Genomic DNA, 24,993 nt, shown 5'->3' with positions numbered 1-24,993 from the left:
GCATTCCCACACCCATAATGAAGACTTTTATGACTTCACTTTACACCTAATGGTTGTTATGTCTGGTAAGCAGCATGACTATCTCCTAATTTTCAAATGTTCCATAACTATTTCCATTGATCTGATTCACTTATACAATTTCAATACAGTTTCCCTATAATAAAAATGTCCCTATATAAAAAATGAAGTATAACATATAGTACTTTAAGGCTATTATCTACAGTAGGATAAGGCGTCTGTTTGTCTCCTCCAGTCCCATTTGCCTTCGGAAGCGTACAAGGAAAGTTGGTTTCATGGTCTCACCTGACTATCCCTGCAAATACATTCATCACGAGGTGGTTAATTTATTTCACACCTTTGTAGTGTAATTTTGGTGCCAGATGCTTAAGAGGGAGAAACAAAACCTTCAAGATTAGCTTGCTTGACAACAATCAGTATACTGCAAATCAAAGGATAAACCATTTCCTGTTTCCTTCACAGAATTTCCCAATATTACAATGGATAAAAGCAATTTATTAAAAAAAAATCAAGAATATAATAGGAACATGAAAAACAAACAAACAAAAAAAGTCTGTACAGTAAATTGTTGATAAAAAATGTAATTTTGATAGCATACTGAAAAATGCCAATGCTTCAGACCTTTTCTTTAATATTATGCAGTTGGAAAATAACTTCACTGGCAATGCTCCAGACAGTGTACCTGCAATGTTTATATTTAAAAATACAACTGAGAGATGCCAACTTAGAGATTGAAATATTAAAGAGATTGTTCAGGGGTATTTTTTGATATCCTGAGAAATTAGCATTTATTCAGAAAAAGTTATAACGTTTGTGTGCCCTTTAGCAGTTTCAAGACAATCTTAAAGGCAAATTTCGCTAGGATGAATAAGTTATGGTTAGTTTTCTAACATCCCCCCCATATATGTTGCATCATGTTTCACATGGATATACTCCAAGTATTTTTTTCTTTTAAATCCTAGGTACAGTACTTGAATCATCATCAATCCTTCAAAATACATGAGGCACAAATCGAAATATAGTCTGTTTCATGAAGAAATTACAGGTGGCCACTCACCTACATTTTTTGCTATTTTAATTGGCCAAGTCGCAGCCAATTCCTAAACTGGAAACCGATAGTTTGGTTCAGCTCTTGTTCAGGGAACTGGTGTAATGTTCTTAGTTTTAATAACACCTGGAATACTACATGACCTACCCATGCTTTCTTAACAACATTGCCATCCTTAGGTCATTGCCTTAACATTCATTCTGTAACACAAGGCAATTTTTCACAGATATGTGATGAATGAAGAAAAATATTTTATACCATAAAAATGGTTATTTTTATTCAAATTCTGGCTAAAGTGTACTTGTGGCTATTATTTTTGTCTCATTGTAATCTTAGACACTTTAGGTACTACAATGCTCAGTGGTGAAATGGTGTTAAGCTGATATTTCATGGTGTTTTGAGGTATTTTTTTGCATTCCACATGGTGCTAAGACAGTGTGAGCAGTGATTGGCTGCCACAATTGAAAGAAACAAGGGGTGTGGCCACCTGTAAGTCCCTAATGAGACAGTAGGAAGGCCAAAACAATGTAAGAGATAGCAGAAACTCGTTCGGTTAAGAGCATGAGCCTGGAGGCTCCATAATAGAGCAAACTTGGTGACAATGAGTAAGGCAGTGCCTCCTGACACCATTGCTCTTGATTGAATAATACTGGATAGACTTTAAAATGCCATTCAGTTCACTAAGATTAATGCATCATGAGTATTTGCATGGTGGTCTGAATTATATCTGCGTAAAGTAAGGGAATAAGAAAAAAAAACTTGTTGGCTATTATTTCCAACCCACAAACAAGTTTAGTTTCAGAAATTCCTTCATAACTATGACGGTTTCTAATGGGCCTTACATCATTGAAAAGACGAGGAAAATTGAATTCTTAATGTTTCTAAAGGGGGGAAATCAATGCCACTGCAAAAGTATATTCAGGCAACAAAAAAATTCCCCACTACACTAAATGGTAACTTCAAATTCTAGGTAATAGCTTTAACCTTAATTTACATAACTTGCAAGTCTTTTTCATCTGCACTGATCAAGTTGGAAAGTTTCGTTTAGTCAGCGCAACATCTGTGGTCATATGCCGGAGAGAGACAGAAGGGGAAGGAATTATAGGAGGAGGGAACAGATCCCAGGAGACGGGACACAACCCCCGATTAATACCTGGTACCCATTCACTGCTGGGTGGACAGGGGCATAGGTATTGGAAAAGCTGCCCAAATTTTTCCACTCCGCCCGGGAATCGAACCTGGACTCTCGGTTGTGAGCCGAGTGTGCTAACCACTGCACCACAAAGCCCCCCTGCACTGATCAATGGATAACTTCATGTCTAATTACAGTTTTCTGAAATAATGACTACCCTTATGGGAGGGGACTGGGGTGGGTGGGAAGCAAATGCTTCGAAACTGGACTTTAAACATCTCGGTGAATGTTTATAAAACATGACAAATTAATGATAATCCACCACTACCTAAGTACCCCCGAACAATCTCCTTAAGGACGATTTTATGCTTTAGGAGATGACTTCAAATGCCGATACATTTGTTACACTGAATCTTACAACTAACTTAAACCCATTCATGCAATATGTAATTAGGTGGTAGAGAAGAATCTGATGTCAGTTAATTTTAAACTCAAATGTCCATTACTACCAAATGACTTTGGACAAACTGTTCCAAGAGATTTCAAAATGTCCTGATGCAATATTTCTGTATTTCCTAAAGGTTTTGCTGGTTAAAAGTAAATATGCCTCCAAATTTCAACAAATCACCAGTTACTGTTCATCAAGTCACCTGCTGCAGTGAATGGGCTTGTTGGATGTAGATTAAACAGCTACTCTGAATGCACCAGCCATATTTTCATTTCAACATTGTTTATAAGCAGCACATGGCAAGTTCATGTCAAAACATCCACAAATCTTGATGGGAGTATTGAATCTATGAAGTTTTAAGTAACAATGCCTCATGAATTTTGGACAACCTACTACAGGGCAATTCCAACCATCCACTATCTCTGGGTGACTTCATTAAATGATGCTTGAAAGTCAAACATTTCAACTACATAGGAATTGGATTTGGTTCAGGACAAGACTAAATAACCACTGAAGTTTGTATACAGGAGAGGAAGGATATTCTATGACTTCTAATGTAATGTAACTGCTTATAGTTTTCACAGTAATAAAGGATGTGTATTACTGACCAAATCTATCCCCGATGCTCTGCTCTGTTATAGACACTTGCATCATGGTAGCCACAGTAGAAGCATCTCCAACTTTTCCTGTTCTGGCACTCTCACTCATGACAGCAAACCCCTATCCTACCTATTCTCTCCCATACTCATCCAGCATGTCACATGGCCTTCCCCTGACACCCTCTCCCTCAATGCTGCCTCCATATACTCATCACAGTTATCCTCAGTAACCTCTGTGCACTTATTTCACCCATTCAACCACTCCACAATCTACTGCCATTACAGATAGCCATTTCCTCTCTTCTCCCAACAAGAGAAGAGTTTCCAGACATCTTCAACAGTTTTTAATAGTCTTTTTGAATTCTCTGTCTCCTTTCCTATTGAGGAGCAGTAGATTTTATGGGCTTTTTTTATCCCCCCTTTTTTTGTTTGCCCTGGACTGCCTCCTCGGGTCTAAAAAAATCTTACAATCTTGTGTTTATTCATTGTCTGCCCCTGTTGCACAGTAATTACACTTAAAAAGATTTATGACAAGATTTTTCAGGCATACAAGCAGGTTGGTAGATTTGATGGCAGATATTTAGAATTGCCCAAGATTTGTTATGCAACTCATGAATAATGAAAAGTTATTCTGTTTAAGTACGGTGCATTGGATGTTTCGTGTCAAATATTTGTTTGCTTTATACTTGTTACGGATGTAAAAACGCATGGAATACATTTTTTTTTATCAATGTAAATTACACAATACAAAGATTCATTTTCAAGTACACAGTCTCTCTCTCTCTCTCTCTCTCTCTCTCTCTCTCTCTCTCTCTCTCTCTCTCTCTCTCTCTCTCTCTCTCTCTCTCTCTCTCTCTCTCTCTCTCTCTCTCTCTCTCACAAATACATTACCTGATACAGCTGCATTTCTCCCACCCTGGAAAAAAAAAAAAAAAAAAAAAAAAAAAAAAAAAGTTTGGTGCATGTTAACATTATCTACCTCTCATTCCATTGCATGTTGTAGACAGTTTTTTTTTATGACGGAATGAGCAATGCAGATGAGATGCATACTTATCGATTGGGATGCATTAAAACTATACACGCAATCTTTAGAAACTTCAAAACACAAAATTAACCCTTTAACTTCACAGTCTGTCAGGAGTGCCGATACCGCTGTGTGCACTCAGGCAAGTAAACCGGGGGACATCTTTCCACCTTAATATCTCTAACTATGCATTGTAGCAAATATTCAAGTAATCATTAGAAAGAAGGCAACAAATACTATATGACTGGCTTATTATCATTGCAATAGTTCATATGCTGAGTGAGTAGACGCAATTCAAAATTCTCCAATATTTAGTATGGTGCAGTATATTTTCTCACTATCACTTGGAGGTTCTTACAGATAATTAGACAAAATGTTATTCACCATGTTCTGGTTATGTGTAAAGGGCAGCTGTTTCACCTATGGGGGTTTGGTTGTGTAGGGGAGGGGGGTGGGTGGGAGGGTGGGGGGCAAATACAGCCAACAGCCATACAATACAATGGAATGTGGAACAGTACTGGAACATGAATTATGAGTGGGAGATTCAAAATTGACTGTGGATTGCTGCAAACATTTAGCAGTGTGGTCCCAGTCTCCCGTGAGATCACCATGAGCATATAGCAGTTAAAGGGTTAAGAGGACTTTAAGGGGCAATTAAATCATTTCTCTTTTCTGTAACCACCAACTGCTGTGTAAAGTAAATCTCTGGTATGAGCTGTGATAAACATCCAAGCTTCGACAAATTCTCCGAAGTACACTGTAGTAAAACCTCAACTTAGCAAATGGGATTTTCCTCCAACTTTTAACTTTCATATAACTATTACATAGTTTATTCATAACCCTTTGGAGTGATGCAAGTAATGTGCTATTTTGTAATATTTTATCTTAAAAATATGCAGATATTCCCTAAAATTTAGGTTATTTTTGATGGCATGTCACTCCTTTTTGTCAGTTTGAAGTAATGACACTCTTCCCAAGATCAGACCTTTAAGGTAAAAGTAATGTATGTAAACAAACAAGATGAAAATGGAGATATAACAAACCCTCATAGTGGTTCACATGCACTGAACAAATGACGGCAACCTGAGGCAAATCTTTGCAGACCTGGGAGCATGCTGCCTCAATGGGTTTACTTACTATCTATTGGAGTACAGATAAAATGATCCTAGTTACTAAGTAAGTTATAAAAGAAAATTACTGCAAGAAGCAAATCTACAGTTAGAAGACCGACTTTTCATAAAATATTAGATCAGTGGATAAAAATTAGTTGACACGGGCAGCTGGTTACCACCAATAAAATTATGAATTTTCACTACCTGGGCAATCACAAAAGCAATGTTTTCTGGTGAAAACAAGTGATGTGATTATAAGACTATACCACTAAGATTGCTGCATGACTGCTCAAGATAATAAGGTCAGTGAGGTCCTGTGAGCATTTGTGGGACAGAGTTGACAAATCAGTTTCAGCACCATAATTACAGCCTCTGTGCATTGACTGGCTGTTGGACAAATGCCTTACTGGGAGGCAATGCAAGGCAATATACTTCACATCAGCTACAGTTTTAACAGACATACTAACTTGTTGCAGCTAAGGTGTCAAAGCCATTAAGATGGCACACCTGTATTAGCTCCATAAATCCATACCCAGAGCAAGCACCTAGCCCCCAAAGTGTTATGAATTTATCATTTAAAGATTTGCTTTGTAAATGGTTCTAAGGATTTGCAAATTCAAGAGGCAACCACTGCAAGTAAAGCAAATGGGTGAATAAAAAGTAAACTGATACAAATAGTAGGAATGGGAACCCGTCGATTCAGTGGCGGTACTATAGTCTGACACAAATATGAAGTCTGTTTGGGAGGAGTCCGAACCTCTTCAAAGCACTGCCGCATCACCGCCAATATGTCACTCTTTCTCCCATATGTCAGCTGTGTACTATTTAAATTTAAGTATCAGTATTCTGTATACATTAAATAAGATTTGGCAGTGCTATTCCAGTGAATTCCCGAGTGGGTCCCACCCAACTGGACTTCATAGCTGATTCTGACTATGGTACATTAAATCAAAGTTTTAGCAAATTCATTTTAACTGACACTATATATTATACTTTGAAACTATACACAGGAAGGTTCCCTGTGTATAGTTTAAGCCAGTGGTTCCCAAACTTTATCATCTGCTGGAACCCCTTTTCAATCATAGCTGCTTTTTGGCGTGCACACACACACACACACACACACACACACACACACACACACACACTTTACTTTTAAGAATCCACTGAAGTTCACAGCAGAGCTTTGTCATTCTTACCATTTTTAATGTTACATGTTACATACAGGCTTGCTTGGTCACAAAGGCTACCAGTATCTGGAAGGATGCTGTTTAGCTGCAGGCACTTATCAGGTTATACATCAAATTTAATTATGTACAGTTGTATTTTGAGGCAACGTTGCGCAAAAAATCGGCCTCACACTTCCGCTCCGCTATATCATGTTAAGCTAATTTTGTACTATCAGGATACCAGTGCAAGAGCTTTGCCTAAAATGTAAGCAGTGAGTCTTAGTTAGATATTATTTTGAGTGATCAGCTGATATTCAAATCTGCTGTTCTTTTTCTTTGATAGTGTTCGACAGATGTGACTTTATGAGTTAAGCTAATTTTCGTTTAAAATCCAAACTTCCCATCATTTCTACCCATCAACACAGGGAGCCCTTGGTAGCCGATCACTGAACCCTTGGGTTCTGCATAACACGGTTTGGGAACCACTGGTTTACGGCATCAAAAACATTTAAAAAGTAACGCAATGAGCAAACCAATTGGAGCATAACTAGCTAGTGGATGCTACATCAAACATGGTATTATAAGAATCATTGCAAGTTTTTTGTTATAAAAATCTTGCTTACAATATACACTTTTCTAAATTGCTTTCTTACCACCACCTTCAGTTCCAAAAACCATTTACGCTTTTTCAAAAATACACTCACATTACAAGTTTTTTTCCATACCGGTGAAATGTGTTGATCGCTACAATACTGATAGAGTAACCTTACCTTTCTCTGCAAATCTTTTTTCATGGAGCCTGCAAGAGGTTTTAACTGTCAGAAGACAAGCGGTGATCAAGCTATTTTCACTTGGTACTTGACCCTCGTCCCATTCTAACTCATCTGAAAACCAGTCTAGATACAAGTATTACTCTCAATAACATTAGTGATGTATTTATGTTCTCTTCATCCAAAAATGCCAAGACTGAACCCCACCTAATATATGGTCTTGTGAAAATTCCAAAAATTTTAATATTTAGTATTCATAGAATACTATTAAATATATATTCCTAACAGCAAATATCTTAATAGCATTGTCAACTCTCATACATTATAAAAATGGAGGATGTACAAATGTATTTAAGAGTATGTTAAAGGCAATATTTTGACATTAAACAAATTGTTTAAGCGCCTTCCATGGGTTTCTATGTACTGAAGCCTACGTGTAGCAATGCATTTATCACAGTTCAGCTATGGGTGCTGATTGCAATTTATTTCTTATTAATGCTGATTCAAAGAAACTTGTAAGACTTCAAATTAAATCATACAAAATTATCCCTTTCATTAAGATGGATGATTTGATTTTTAAAAATAAAAAGGGGATGGAAGCATTTTATCTTTCTATGGTAAGAAATTGAATAATTTTATCTAATTAATTTTAAGAAATAGAACTATAATTATCACAGGATGCTCAATAAAGCTATTTTCCTGGAGCAAACAGTTGAGGCAACAGGCGGCTAGATGTTGGCCATGAAGCTTGTAAGCCCCAAAGAATAAGGCCAGCTGGTCTGCATGCAGACACTGTGATTCCAAAGTCCCAGATTTGGCACCTGCAGCAACCATCTGGCATTTTTCAATCATGGTTGAGTGGTAAAAGATTACCTACATTCTAATCCAGATCATTAATCAACCCTTGATTCTGTGATTCTGGTCAAGACCAGGGGAGTACTGGGGGTCAGCATGGGCCAAGAATGTCATACAGCATGGCAGCCATTAGAGATAAAATTCACCCGTGCCAATAACAGGCTGGGGCCAACAACTATGCCCCAAAAGAAGTCTACTGGCACTATGTGGTACATTTAGGGGGCAAAATAAGTGTTACAAAATAACTGACTTACACTACTTTGAACTCAAAATAATGATGCAGTGTGTTGAGTGACTGATTAATTGACTGGGGTTTGTGGTCATGGAGCCACAATGCAGTGTTAGAAAGTGAAGTATGAAAGACTGGAGGTAAGAGTTCTGAAAGCATAGCTGACCCAAGTGAGAATACAAGTGTGTGTGTGTATATATATATATATATATATATATATATATATATATATATATATATATATATATATATATATATATATATATATATATATATATATATATATATATATATATATATATATATATATATATATATATATATATATATATATATATATATATATATATATATATATATATATATATATATATATATATATATATATATATATATATATATAAAAAAATGGTTAACTGATATCTACAGGTTTATAAATGGTTAAGTGAAGCACGCACAAAAAAATTGTTAACAGATTCTACAGGAGAAAGTGATAAATGAATGAATGAAGGAAATTAATGATTTGTTAAACAGAAGCTCTCAACTGGTATCCATGAAGAAGACTGAGTGAAAACAACAGCAAAAAGGAAGATGAGAGGAGATGGAGATGCAAAAGGTGAATGTTGAAATTGGAAAATTTCAACAATAAAACAAAACTGTAAGACAGGAAGGCAGAGGGACCAGGGGAGTATCAAAGGAATGCCGAGAAAACTACCAAGGTCGATATACGACAACTGTGTATAAAAAAAAGAAAAAATAATTAAAAAGAATGGAAAGAAAGCAAATATAGTACCATATTTAATGATGACGGGAAGGAAGATCCACTAAACTACAGATCAGTGTACACTACCCAGCACAATATGTTAAAGGCATGAGAAACTTGTTACACTAAATGGATAAAATGTTTAGAGAAAGGGCATATCAGATAGAGTTGCAAGGAGACTTTAACACAATACATGATTGGTAAGAAATACATGAAAGGTAAGAAACGGAATTTATTTCAAAGAAATGTCATGTGTTAAAAATGGGGAAGAGCAAGAGCAAGCCCACAAGGAACTACAGACTAAGAGTAAAATAAAGAAAGCAAGTGAAGAAAAAGCAGGTGTGGTTTTACAAGACTAAGAAAATTAATATCATAACATTTGGGATCACATACAAAATTTTAACATAAAAGGGTAGTTTTTAATTGTTTGGATAAGGACATTATGGGGAAAAAAAAGATAAGACCAAAACTGGAATATGCAACAATTGTCTATGGTATTTTTTCTTTTTCGTTATCTGTAGGGGAAAAAAAAGGGTCCTTGAGTTTAGCTTTCTCTCCACTTGTTGCAGGACAAGGGGTCTATGCACTCTTCAAGAGTGTGTAAAAATCTAAACAATAACAAAATATTTGAAGCTTCTCAAAGTTGAGATATTCCTTTTCTCTTTTAGTCACTCTTCTGAAGTCATCTTCACTTTTGGAAAAAAAAAAAAAAAAAAAAAAAAAAAAAAAAATAAGTACCCCACAACTTAACACATGAGAAATAAGTGTTATAGCAAACTCGGGTTTTAAGCTTTACAGCCAACATGAGCGTGTTTTTCATTTTCCAGCCTTTCATTAGATCTGAGCTGTTGAGAAAGCCATAATGCTGTCCTGGTCTGCAAACTACAGCATGCAATTAAGAGGGATCAAAATTATTGTAATCTTACTCTAAAACACACCACTTTCAATTTTTTTTTTTTTTTTTTTTTTACAAAGATGACATTCAAGGTATTGTGAAAGGATACTGCTTCAAGAATATGACCTACTTGTATATCAGTTCCCATTTCATGTTACCATATTACGGTCCCAATTCTTAACGTTTCTCAAGCTTCATTTTCCTTGCTTCTGAATGGTAACAGTACAGCAACAGTACTTGTAACTTCATACAATCTTAACAGGCAATACCACCTGCACCTTTAACGTATTCTGAAGATTAATGTTCTGCCTTGGGTTGTTTGCCCTTCTGCTGCAACTATGAGTTAATCACCTACATGGCCAAGGAATATATTTTCTTCTGGTTGCTTTGACTTTTTGCAACAGAAATTACTTAGTAAACCAAGAAGAGTGCAAAGTGAAAGCAGCAAGCCTCAATCACAAGCTACCACACACGTAAACAATAAACATGAAGAGAAATGTAAGCATCAGAGGGACACAAATATTGTCACATTATTATGCTGACCTTGGCAAAACTAGGTGTCAACACGATTTCATCTTAACATGAGGTTAACACAAAGTAAATAATAAAAAGAGTTGCCTGTGAACTCTTTTCTCTTCACATTTTTTCCACATGATGCTGCCATTACTTCTAGGGTTGAGTGCCATGGTAGGCTAGGCAATCCATACAGGTGATTGGCTCAAGTTTAAAGAAAAATTAGCCTATGACTAAAATGAAGTTTTAGAAGTAGTGTACTTTTAAACCTTAAGCTGATCATTGAAAACTCTCAGTAGGTAAAACTTGTGTTCCTGTGCTACTGATACTTAAGACACGACAAGGAATATAAAAATAAAAGGTTAAATTAACAAACATTCAAAACTGTCATCAATATTACAAGAATTGTGATTAACATAGTTTCCTTAAACTTCCTAGAGGAGACCAGATATGGCAAACAAGTACTGGTGACAGTCTTGCATCATAACTTGTGCTTTCTTGTTGGAATAACATGCATCACTGTTTTTTGTTGTGGTTATCATTAATGGATTCCAACCAATCTATTTTACAGTAATTTTAGACACAAACTAATTAGTTAACTTTTTTTTTTTGTAAATTTATGACATTTTTTCTTTCCTTCCTCAGTACACTGAGTAAGGTAGGGTCAAGTCACAGTGCTGACAAACTAAATGTCAGCAAAAGAAAGGACTTCCCACTTTCTTTACACTCAATGTGTTTATTTAAGTACTAAAAAGTGTTTTCAATTAAGTAACGTAACAATTACCGAAGTAGTGTAAGGTATGTGATATCAATACTGACCACAACTCAAATAACACTAGTTCAACTCGACAAGGTGCCTAATACACAATTTTTCAGTAACGAAAATACCATTGTGAGACAATGGAGAGGTGGTGGCAACAGTTACTGCAGAATCGCAGATAAAGCCCACATTACTCTGAGGATCAGATGTCCTGACATTATTCCCTAGATACAGGAAAACAACTATCTAAGCAACATTTCCATTGTCTTAAGTATTATAAGTAATATAGAGGTGATTTAAAATGAACCTTATAAGGTATATATGTTATTTGCAAATACTACACCACTTTATATCAGGGATGAACATCCACAGATTCTGGTATCCACAGTGGGTACTGAGACCAATCCCATGCAGGTACATAGGTTTGAGTGTTTATTTGTACCACAGTGCTGGTGGATGGTGCTGATGCCACAGAGTTATAGACTAGAGGGTTCAACTCCAATCTCTCGCCACAGTGAGAGGTGAAGCCACTGCTCCTGCCTGTAACTCTGAGGTCGGCCGCCATAGGGTGACGCGTTGGCGACCTTTCCATAATTCCACATGTTTACACTTAACCACTATTAGCTAGCCACCATTATCATATTTTGGAAAACTGAGCCGATCATCGTGTTGATGAGACATTGCTGCATATCATGATCACAGATTTATTGCACTTAGGTATACCTACAATAAAGTAATGAGAAAAATATATGGTAGTGGATAAAAAATTTTGTTCACCTTTTTTTCTTCAACTCATTGTCATTCATGTACTTTTTATTGCATTAGATTTTTGTTTACAGTTTCAAATTCAGCACATTTTTCTGATTCAGATGATATATGACATGTACCAATGTAACAATAATTAGGGGCTAAAAAATTGACAAGAAAATAACAAGTCTATCTGACAGGGGATCGACTAGGCAGTGGTAACTTGATAATAGCAGTAGCAGACATAACTGTGATGTTGAGTTTCTCTCTGTCTCGCCATCCGTCACCCTAAGATGGCCGCCAGTTGCTTCTACATCCAGGCTCTGGGAACCCTCTATGTATATAACTCTGTGGCTGATCCTGCATGAACCTGCTGTGCTTGGGGACAGAATGATTAATGGGGTTGAATATGATCCTAAAGTGGCTATTCACCAAAATTTATAACTCACTGGGTACCCTTGACTTTTCTTAGCCATCTGAAGATGCCTGGGAAGGGAATCAGCTAGTTTCTGTAGATGTTCCTGTTTAATGTCTCACTCCTCTTGAATGGCACCTCAAAGGCATGGAATGGAAGAAGTGTCACTGTCATGTAGCTGACATTTGATGATCTTCCAGAGGTTTTCGAAAGGATTAAGATCCAGTGGGTTGCCTGGCCAAGGTGTTAGCAGCATTGCATCACAATATCAAACCAGTTCACGGCTGGCTTTGCAGTCTGACAAGGTGCCCTGTCCTGCATGATAATTTCAGCTAAACACTGATTCATACAATCTTAACCCTTTCACGCACCACGACGCAATTCGCGGCAAAACGGAATCGTCTACATGAGCTTTCGACTCGAATCACGTAAAAAAAAAAAAAAAAATTAAAGATTTGCCAAAAATAAAGTATATTTCAGAGTTGCATTTTTTTTTCGTCAGAGATCCAAGCTAGACCTATAAAATAAACTAATTGTCAACTCTCTCGTGCCGTTGGATGTGAAGTGATAATTGTCAATGGTTTAGTTGCCTCTCAGCAGGCAGCCTGTGAGCGTGACTGTCATCCCTTTATATATATATATATATATATATATATATATATATATATATATATATATATATATATATATATATATATATATATATTTTTTTTTTCCAGTCGGCAAACTTCGCTATTTATGTGCATTTCTTGATCTTTTTTCTTTCATAAGGGAGAATAATATCTTAAAAAACCAACAATATATAACAATGCCAGAAAAAAAAGAGTATTCGTGGGTGAAATCAATAAAATTTTCGCCGCACAGTCAGGCCATTCTGCGAGGCCCCCTAGGGAGCCCCAGATGGATGTCGCCGTAGAAAGAGAAACTTATTACACTTTTGGTGCATGAAAGGGTTAAAGTTTGTCCAGGATACGTTCAATTAAGTTGTATTGGTTAATGGGACTGTTCTTGGGTGAAAACACTAGTTTGCCAACACCATGGCAGGAAAAACAACCCCAGGGTGTTTGGCTCTGTCTTGTGTAGCAGGGGTCACTTACTGCCTCGGCAGCAGTAAACCTCTCTTCTCTGATTACCAGTCACCTCAAATTTTGCCTCACTGGACCATAACACCCTGGGCAACTCATCAAGGCCCCAATTTCTACGTAGAGCATCAGAAGCTACTCTTTTACCGCGGTGAACACATGTTACCCATGACTTAGGCACAGCCCTGCAACTTCTGTACTCTAATTTTATCTTCAAATAGTCTCCCACTGTTCATTCCGGTGCTCCTGCCAGCAAACAGGAATTCCCTTTAATTTCTCGGTTTGTAATGACAGGTTGGACCTCTAGCTGCCTGCAAATAACATTCAAAGCCCTCTAGCTGACTTTCTGTTTAGGCATTGCTGGCTTATATGGAGGTGGCGGGTTACATGCCACGAAAGCATATATTTCTGTGGTGTGTGCAGTTCTGAGTAACAGCCTTGCATTTGTAGCTATATCCTTGTTAGACAATCTCTTTAACCTATGGCTTCAATCTGGGGTTCTTTGAGAAGCTTTCGTGGCCCTATAGAGAATGTGAGGGAGGTGGCGGGCAGATGAGGCCCTAAATGGGGCAACAGACAAGCATACATCTACTCCCTGTGGAAGGCTGATTGGCACTGACTTCAGAAATGTTTCTTAGAACCCCGCAGATCAGAGGGAAAGAGAAAAGGGGGATGAGTTAGTTTGACGGTGGAGTATTACACGGTACTCTCCGTGCAATCCACCACCGCCAACAATGTATACACGCACACACTTACTGAAAGTTGGACAAAAGCAGATAAGACAGGACAACACGAGCTTAGCTCAAATCCTGAATACTACAGCCAGGTAGGTACACACACACACACACACACACACTGATATATATATATATATATATATATATATATATATATATATATATATATATATATATATATATATATATATATATATATATATATATATATATATATATATATATATATATATATATATATATATATATATATATATATATATATATATATATATATATATATATATATATATATATATATATATATATATATATATATATATATATATATATATATATATATATATATATATATATATATATATATATATATATATATATATATATATATATATATATATATATATATATATATATATACACATGCACGCAGAGGAATATCAGCTGGGGGCTGACTTGAGTTCAGTAGCGATGTTACATATATTTTAATCTTTTGCAGCGAAAATATTGTTTTTTACAATTATTGAACACTGTAACTTTAGTCATGAGCTGGCAAAAATGTGAGGAATTGAACCACTTTGAAAATTAAGAAAAATAATTTCTAAGTGAGAAAGTGGAAAAAATCTTATTGAATTGTTGAGTATGGCTTGAAAAAAAATCTGTACTACTCTTCTGTTATCATATATGCACAACTAACCTTTAAACCTGAACCCCCTGAAAAAATGAAGGAAAGTGTAGGGATAAAAACAAAATGAGAAAATAGACACTGGAGAAGCTCAAAGCAAAATGTGCAAATAATAGGAGAATGCAATATGCAGAGCTGCCCCCTCCACAGGGGGTTAGATGTATATTTACCAAATTCACACATTGTCATCATCATCAGCAACAAAATGAACCACTGAAGTTTGTGGCTCGGGACATGGTTGAAGTCCTGTAGACCTTGCCAATGTGACTATTTCCACATTATGTTGTCCTTGAGTAAAAAAAACAATATAAAATAAATAAATACAACAAATATATATAAAAAAGGAAGAGTTGGGTCTTGTCCATATTAGCTGGAATCACTCAAGACTTCTACTCTACAGTAATGTCTGGGCAGCCAGACTCTTATCCCAGGACCCTGAACAGACCCATTTTAAGCTACTTGCATACTGGAGGTAGGTTACTTTTCTTTAGAGAATGTGGGCCATCCTTGCATCAAGATATTATTGTTTTTATAATGGGAGCATACGCAACAACTGAATGTGACCTTGGTATTCATATCCGGCGCACTAGCCTTTGAGCCTGTGGAGGGTAAGAACCAATCACCTGGGGACACTGGGCTGATGTGACATGTGGGCTACCACAGTTTACCTTCCCCAGGTACCCATTCACTGACCAGCCCACAAGGGAGGATGAACAGCTGGGTGAGATGAAATAACTTGAATTAACTCAACTATTACGCCACAGGACTACAGGATTCCATTGCCACCACTATTATACAGGGGATTCTGTTCCTTTTTTTAAAAGAGAACTGGTCTACTTAGTAAAGTCATGAGGGTTGAAATAACTTTACAGTTGTAACAACAACCTCCACCCAGGGTGACCTGAACCTGTGGCCAGGGGGGTGGAAAGAACAACACTTTACCAAAAAGCCAAGAAGTCCCTTTGGCTCAAGAGGATTTTCAATCATTTAGTGCACCTGTGATCATTACACTAGGCAATTTTTTAAATATAAAATTCAGTTCCTTAAGTCCAGAGATATTATCCCATTAACCCAAGAAATACTCTACATCCTGAGATGTAATAAGTTAATCCCTTCACTCCAGCGACGCCGACGTCAGCGTCCGACGGCATAAGGGTTAGTTCTCTTCTAAACCTCTTAATCCTCTTAACCCTCTTCTAAACCTCTTAAGAGGAAATGGAAGAGGATTAAAAAGAATTTAGAGGAGAACTGAGAGGTTTAGAAGAGGATTAATCCTCTGCCATTTCCTCTTGACCCTTTCCATACTGTGATGCCGACGTCTGCATTAAGGAAAGCAACAAGCCAGTCTATATAGGCTTGAGCATTAAAACATATCCTTGGTTAGTGATGGAGTATTGAGCATCTGCAATATATATATATATATATATATATATATATATATATATATATATATATATATATATATATATATATATATATATATATATATATATATATATATATATATATATATATATATATATATATATGTATCTATATATATATATATGAGGCGGTGGCTGACTCGACAGAGTGACGGCGCCGCGTTCAGGAGGACGCGAGTTCAATCCTCGCCCGCTGCCACCAAGATGGGATTTTTCACCTGCCACCGAGTGGCTTAAAACTACCCACATGCTGTCCAGAAGACCACCTATCAACCCGGACTCTAGATTCTAGGATTAAAGATGAGCTCCGGGAGGGCAGCATGAGCCAATGTAAGATGGCGCCACTATAAACACTCGCCTGCGCCAGAACGGGCTGGGCCGACCATCAGGCTCCAACGGGAAGAAGCCTTGGGCCGACCATCAGGCCCCACCGGGAAGAAGCCTACCGGCGCAATAGGCTGCGACGAAAAAAAAAAAAAAAAATATATATATATATATATATATATATATATATATATATATATATATATATATATATATGTATGTATATACAGGTAACTCGATTTACGCAAGTTTGGTTTATGCGTTTTAGAAATAACGCAGGGTCCAAAATCCAAATAAATGTTTAATTTACACGTTTTTTCACTTATACGCGATATTTTATGGAGTTGCCACCATATGTCTCAAGCAACTGGACTCGTACAGCGCCGCGGCCACACAGCAGAGCTCAGTTCTTCCTGCGCGCCACTTCAACAACAATACAGTACCCACGCTACTCAACAATAGGGGTGGGCAGGTACCAGTACCAGTACCGGTACTAACGGTACCAGACTGCTCGGTACCAGTACCAATACTAACCAGCCGCTCATGGTGTCCCTCATTTCTTCCTCACAAGAGTGAGGCTGAGACTGAGTGCCTGCATGGATATCTCGGTGATAGATATTCTCTCTCTCTCTCTCTCTGCACTGAATGAAGTGAATAAGCATATTATTCCCACCATCACTCGTAGGTTATGACAGACAACTAGCCAAGACACAATTCACACGGTTCTGGTGACAGGCAGCATGCAGCTGTTTGTTGTATGAGTGTGGTTGTGTGGTTTGTAAACAATGCAAATGGCGGCCGGGTTGGTATTGTGTGAAATAACTCGTACAAGACTCATGATGTACAGTGTCTGATATCATATTTACCCCATTATTCTCACTAATATTAATAATTAATAATGAACACATGGATGTTTTTTCCAATATAATTTTTATGTAGCTTGTACTGCTCCTTAGTCTTACAATCGTAAGCCACCTGTGACATCAAGATCAAGATCATACAAATGGCGCCCGACGGAAAAACGGGATAACAGCAAGGCATGGGCGATCCTCCACCGATTTCATTTTTGTATAGTTGTTATTAGATCGCCCTGTATTCTATGGTAACATATTATAAGACAGCTATGGACTATGAAGGCTTATAAACAATAATGATGGTAAGTTTGCCGTTGTTATTGGATAAGACTGGATAAGACGAAAAACAGACCCTTAAAAACACCCCAAAGGGGGGGGGGAAAAAAAAAAAAAAAAAAATCATTAAAAATTTGTACATTCGACGTATAATGCGCAGGGCTAATCTTTCAGGCATTTTTAATGTGAAAAAGGTGCGCGCTATACGCTGGAAAATACAGTATTTATTTTTCGACAGAAACCTACCTCTTGTTTGATTTACATTGTTTTTGATTTACGCGACCTCTTCAAGGACGCAATACTCGCGTAAATCGAGTTACCTGTGTATATATATATATATATATATATATATATATATATATATATATATATATATATATATAGGGTAGGCAGTGGCTGAGTGGCTAGCATGACGGCGCCATGTCCAAGACGACGCAGGTTTGTGCCCCGCCCAGTGACACAAGCCGGGATTTTTCAGTCACCGCCGAGTGGCCTAAGACCACCCACATGCTGTCCAGAAGGCCATTTATCAACCTGGACTCTAGATTCTTAGATTAAAGATGAGCTCCAGGGGGCAGCATGAGCCAATGCAAGATGGCGCCACTATAAACACTTGCCTGCACCACGATGGGCTGGGGCCGACCATCAGAAAACGGCGCCATAGGCGAATACGTAATATATATATATATATATATATATATTACGTATATATATATATATATATATATATATTACGAAATATATATATATATATATATATATATATATATATATATATATATATATATATATATATATATATATATATATATATATATATATATATACACACACACACACACATTATTCTGGGAGAGCATAAATGGCATTATTACTGAGCTAAGATGTGATGGCTGATTTTTTAGTACTACTTGTTAAATTTCCAATATAACATTTATGATATTCAACTTAGAATGACAGATCCTCAGTCATTCAATGTACAGACAAGAGTCATTCATCTATTTAATTTTAACATCAAGAGCAAACACAAGTGGGCTACTGTTAATAGTTTGTAGAAGTAATTAAATGTTACTGATTTTAGCTGTTCCTATGCTGTTTTGTTGAATTAGTTACTATGCATAAGGACAAGACAGCCTTTGCTAATGCAGAGTCTTGATCATGATTCTAAACACCATTTTAGGAAATGTCAGAATCTGGTTTGTTACATAACACCTAATATGTATTCCTTTCCCTTCAACCATACCTTTCATATTCATAGAAAAACTTATTTGGAAACCTGTATTTCTACATTTGTGAAGTGCAACAGTGAAGTTAAAAATGCACAAACCATTTGCATTTTCAAAGCATTGCCTGATACCCCTGATATGGCAGGCAATGATACATAAAACTATTAAGCAGGTCAAAAAAATTTAAAAATTTGTATTGCTTAATGATCTTTTCACTTCTATCAGATATCCAAGAGTGACATCTGTCTGCACAAAAAGCCACATTCACCTCTTACTCTATACAAATGTTGGAAATAAATAAGCTGCATTTTTCATCAATGAATTACCTCATGCAAAACTTTCATTCATTATCTCACTTGTCAAAACTACTCTAAAGTCAATTCACATATTCAGCATATGACATCCACACTTCATATTGCCGTTCCCTTATGAAGTTCTGATTTGGCCAGACATGTTACGCGCACACAAATGCATGTGCGCACTTGTGCGCATACTGACACATACACACACACAGACACATGCACAGGTGTGTGCACACACACATATAGTTACCTTCATATTTCCATACTATACCTGTGGCATGATGCAAAATGGGTCCGAAAGTCAACACATTGTAGGTTAAGTAAGGAATGCTTTCTTAGCTGCATACTGATCGAGATCACACAGCATACTGGTGAACAACTGCTCAAACTTCAGTGTAATCCACTGAATGTTTTTGTGCACTGAGTGCTAGCTGTAGTGTCTGTGTAAAGCATTTAACAGAAATTATATAAATACAACCCCCCACCCTCCCCCCACACAGACACACTTGATAGACAAAGTCTATGTAAAATGGTGTTTCTTTAATCAAAAGAAAATCAACTAAGTAATTTTCTATGCATGACCTTTTCAATGGTGCTTGAACCTATCATCTGAAAATTGCCCAGTGAACATATAATGTACTCAGAAGTACAAAATATTTGTGATTCTGGTCACTTGTACCATAAAGCAAAATATAAAAGCAAAGAGGACTAAACAAAAGTATGGGAGCAAGATTTCAATTCAAAGTTGGTCATTCATTTCATCAACTATATGTATGTTTTTTCCCTTTTTCCAAGAAAATGCAAATTTCATTATTGGCAGGAACTGCTGGGAAAGACATGGATAACAAAGCCAGGGTAACCAATCGATGCTCCCTCCATATCATTTAAGTCAAAAAACTTGTCAATTGTAAGTTTAATACGAGGCATTCAGAACTACCTTCAGCCTCTTGGCACTACAGCTTGCGTAGACTTGTACAGTCTGCAATTTTCCTAATATAATTTTCTTCTGCAGCTGTTTGTATTGATTTCACATAGGCATGTAAGATAACTCTGACCAACATTACAAATAACAGGAAAACTCTCGGTAGTTCATGATTCATACATTATAATGTTTAGAAGTTTCTTCCAAACAAATTACTGATTTCGCTTAAAATGTGTTTTTGCACATGCTGAGCATGGTTCAGCCCCCATAAACAATGCAAACTGAAAATTTGTGATTTAACCAACCAATAAGGCTGTTAAAGCAGTCAAGTCTACCAGGTTTTCCAAGCAAAAGGGGTAACTGAGAGGAACCACTTTGTGTTTCTAATATGAATAAAATCTTTGCCTCAGGTTTTTACTGAAACAAATCCCATTTCTTTAGCAGTGATTTACTTTGATATTCATCCAAGCAGTAGAGTATAAAACTAAAACTATAAAGTCATAAGAATTTCCAATATAAGGGGACAACCTGCAGTCCCTTCCCTCCATAAAACGGTGAGCACAACTGGCTCACTGCTAAACAGGGCAAGTGCACTCAGCCACATAAGTTAAAAAATATAAATTATGCCTGATTCATAATTATAAACCCTTTTCACCCTATTTGATACTTGCCATCTATAAAAAAATCTTCCTTGAAAAAAGTAACAAAAATACACATGAAATCATTTTGAACTGTAAGTGAATTCAAAGACAATTTTCTGAGAAAATTCAAAATTTTGCAAAATAAATATCCTAAAAATTTCCTTCATAGGTTATAGTCACTAGCCTATACAAGATTAATGATGAAGGACTGACAGCTTCTGCCCTGCCTGCTTCTTTGTGCTGACCTCCTCACTCCTGGCATAATTGAGGTTTTATCATAATGTACACCATGTTCTGCCCAATGACTATGTTAATATTTCAGTAGTCACCCCTTGGGTCCAACATTAGTAAACCTAAGTCATACTTCACAATGATTATCTAGCATTTCGAAAGTTAAGTTCAAGGGGGTATCTATGCATGCATATCTCATTTTTTTGATTGAATTAACTTACTTCAGTGTTGCATGATCCTAAAAACTAAGAACAGCTAACAAAGGGCTACCATTAAAAAAATTTGGACCAAAAATGAAGTAAAACACTGAGATAAGATTCTGTGATCTGGCATAGCACTAGGTCACACTTCTAATGTGAGATTATGAGCCAAACCCTGTCTGAGTTACTATGTTGTGAAAGGTAGTAGCTAATTACACATATATTAATTTTAAGGATTACATTTATTGTGACAACAGTTATTCATACAAATTATGAAATTTGAATTTGATCTTTGTACACTTGACAGAATACTAGTATATCATAAAATAAAATAAAACTAATGCTTTACCAAAATATCTAATGCCATTTGACATAAAACATCTGACATTAACTTATCCTACAAGGATTTGGTTGTATTGATAACATACTGAAACCCATCTTGGAATATTCATCTTAAGATACGGAAAACTACGTCCTAAGTTAATTTCATTCTATTAAGAAAATTCTTAGTACAGTCATCAAAACTATAGATATATGTATAATAATACGAAGTATGGGGGAAGCAAATGGTACTTGCAGAAAATATATAATGCTGCAATGGGTCATGAACATTTCTGCAATATTTTGAGCTCTTGCCCACAATGCAGAGGAATTGTGATGGAAGGATAGATAAGCTATATAATTAGTGCAGATCAAGCTATTCATTCAGCATTCACACAACAAGTCTCATTTCTGCATCATTATTTAATAGGACTTATGTTATTTCCCACTGCAAATTCCAGCAAAGAAATCAGCCCAAAGAATTCCACGAAAACCCAAGGTTGGGATGAGTCAGCGAGGCATTTCAAAGTGCAAGACACAGAGGAAAGATCCAAAAGCCATATCAAATGATGATGCAGAACACAGACTCATTGTACTAAGGTCTCTTGCTTCAGCCCAATCCCTCTTCAGCCAATCCACCGGCAGCGAGCGCCAGAACAGCCGCTGCTATTGGTACGCTGGCCGGAGGGTCAGGTCAGCCAAGGGAGGACGGGCGGATCGGCACTACCCCCAGAAGCCTCATGGGCTGGCCTATCATCCACGTCTAGAAGCGTGCCCTCTTGGCTGGGCCGTAGTCATCATGGTCATTGCGTCCCCAGCGACTTCGGCCAACATCTCGGCCTCTTTGGCCAGCGTAGTCAACCCCTTCCTGTTCAAAGTTACGCCCGCGGTTGAAGTTTTCCATGAAGGTGTTGGGGTCCTATGTGAGTGGATGCAACGAAATGAAGTTTGAGGGGGAAATATGGTGAGTGTGCATTTTCTTTCCCTTGTTATACACCCAAGCCCCAGCTGTGTGTTATGCTGTCAAAGGTAATCCTACAAGTCCCCAAGCAGCAACAATGATGATACAGCCACTGCAAACATCAGCTTGCAAATCCTACCAAATATTCTTCTAGCCTCACCTTATTGCCAGTCCAACGCGATATGTGGATCTGGCAGGTGATTTGCACATTGGGTTTTATATGCTGCACTATGAAGCTGCATGAAAGGATCAAATCAGATCCAATTTAGGTTTTTCTACTCAAACAAATCTATAAAGCAAAAATTTGGCCAGTGGTAAAGCTTGACTTAGTCAAACTTATTGTTGGGTGACACAAAGTACACCAATAATGAGAAAAAACACCCCCAGTGAATCACTATCTAGTGCACTGATTTCTCTTGGTTCACATACTGTGCACTGAGGGACCGTCACAATAACTAGGGTTTATGTGACTCATCTTCAGTGGAATACAAAACCTTTCACAGTTCTATCGGTTTTCTGCATATCCAGACACAGAACAGTAGTATCCATTTCATAGTTGCTTGGAATATGACTGATTGGAGCATTACAAAAAGATAAATAATCTTTGATATGCCTTTAGTTTTAATTCATACGTCTGACTATATGTGCTAAGGGCCTCGGAAGACAAAATGCGTAAAGCAACAACTAAATTAACTATTTTCAAACCACCAAGACATGAGAGGTGTCACTCTGGGTTGGTCCCAATCAGGCATGCACTCTACCATCCCACCCTTTGCCTTCAATTCAATGCACTTTCACTGAATCTGTTATACGGAAATATACAGAACTTTGTATGTGTGGAAATTAACTACAGTCGGTGTCATATAATCCAGTGCAGAAACTTTTACGAGGTTGGACTCACGGACTTGGTATCATTGTTTGGGTGATGGCCTATTCTTGTTCCAACATGCATTTTTGTCTCATGTTTGTTAAGTAGGAATTTGCAGCTCGCCTACTGGCCCTTTGCATTACGTATAGTTGTTCTTATAAACGCTTAATGCTATACCTTTAAAATGAAAATGCATCTCAGGATTAATGAAAGCATAATGAAAGAGCACAGTAGGTATTTGCCTTAGGCCAGTGCTTACATGATGGACACAGTGTAGATTGTAGACTGGCACTTTGTGGTAAAAATAGTAGAAATATGGAAAAAATCCAGCCTTCACAGGACTTCCAAATATCAAGCTTTCCATTCAGTCACTGGGTCTCGTCTGTTTGTGAGTAGTTCCGACTCTTACTTAGTTTTGTTACTAATGTCCTTTAAGTCTCTCTATTAGTTTAATACACACATTTATTCATAAAGATTTCACTGAATTAATTTTTAACAGTATAATCCGGTATCTTAAAAATTGATGAGGGTCTTAGTTGGAATACAAAGTCAATTTGTTGCAAGTTGGAAATAGTTGAGAATGTACCAATAAGAGCGTGAGAACATCACCAAAGCAATGATGCCAAGTCCACAAGTACCAACTAAAAACTTTCTGCTCTGGGTTACATGAAAACAACTATAATAACTTATCAGGTTAGCACTCCCCACAAACACAGCTTAGGTTTGGGATGAAACTGCATAAAGTAAATGCATCATATGAATATTGCCAAACTTTTGACGATTAGTTGCATCAGCTTTGCCTTGGGATTTGTAAACTATTGAGTAAAAGTCAGGTTTGCAATCCATAAATTGATCACATAGATTGACACCATAGACCAAATTTTAAAATAGCAATATGAATGAAACTTTTGCATACTTCCTTCATAATAAAGAGCACTGAAATAATTTCCCACTTGAAAACAAGTTAAAAAAAACTAAGAATTATTGTTCTTGATGCTTGTATCTGTAAAGTAAAGACATACTGAGCTGCATAGGAGAGGTTGCTAAACCTCAGCCCACTACAGGCACCACCACACTAGCCACCAACACCCTAACTGTCAGAGAGCAATTCTAAGCTTTCACTGGGTCATCCTCCACTTTTTCCATCAATATTTTTTGGCAATTTTAAAACTTTAAAATCTGTGCCTGTTGTTGTGCCTTGCTAAAGAACATGAAACAGCCCATTAAGGTGTATGATTGTAAGAAACTGAAGAGCGAGCAGTTTCTAACAAGCTAAAATGGATGTTTGAGAACATGAAAACGAATAGAAAAAATGATAAAAAGCACTAAGCACAATAAGAACATGCATTCTCCAAGTTGCTACAAGAATGTGCAAATTGAAGTCACGTCACTTGCCCTCAGATCCCATGTTTTCAACACTGCCCCAAACTTACCACTGACACTTG

General features: G+C 37.0%; 1 protein-coding gene across 12 annotated transcripts in view; it reads right to left on the bottom strand.

Annotated features, from left to right (window-relative positions):
* The window catches only part of LOC126998133 (hrp65 protein-like), a 40,625-nt gene that overhangs the window by 3,560 nt on the left and 12,072 nt on the right, over window positions 1–24,993 (bottom strand). For 4 of the 12 annotated variants that reach the window (XM_050859542.1, XM_050859544.1, XM_050859546.1 and 1 more), the window contains one exon: window positions 21,622–22,638. The exons of 5 other annotated variants lie outside the window; for them this stretch is intronic. In XM_050859542.1, the coding sequence (XP_050715499.1) occupies window positions 22,483–22,638 (156 nt within the window). In that variant the 3' untranslated portion in view covers window positions 21,622–22,482. Of the gene's footprint in view, window positions 1–21,621; window positions 22,639–24,993 lie in introns of those variants that run through there. 3 more of the 12 variants (XM_050859543.1, XM_050859545.1, XM_050859548.1) reach the window with 1 other exon arrangement.

Source organism: Eriocheir sinensis, chromosome 13 (genome assembly GCF_024679095.1).
Source record: "Eriocheir sinensis breed Jianghai 21 chromosome 13, ASM2467909v1, whole genome shotgun sequence".
Lineage (NCBI taxonomy): Eukaryota > Metazoa > Arthropoda > Malacostraca > Decapoda > Varunidae > Eriocheir > Eriocheir sinensis.
Note: the sequence above shows the minus strand (reverse complement) of the source record. Positions and strands in the feature narration are given on the sequence as shown.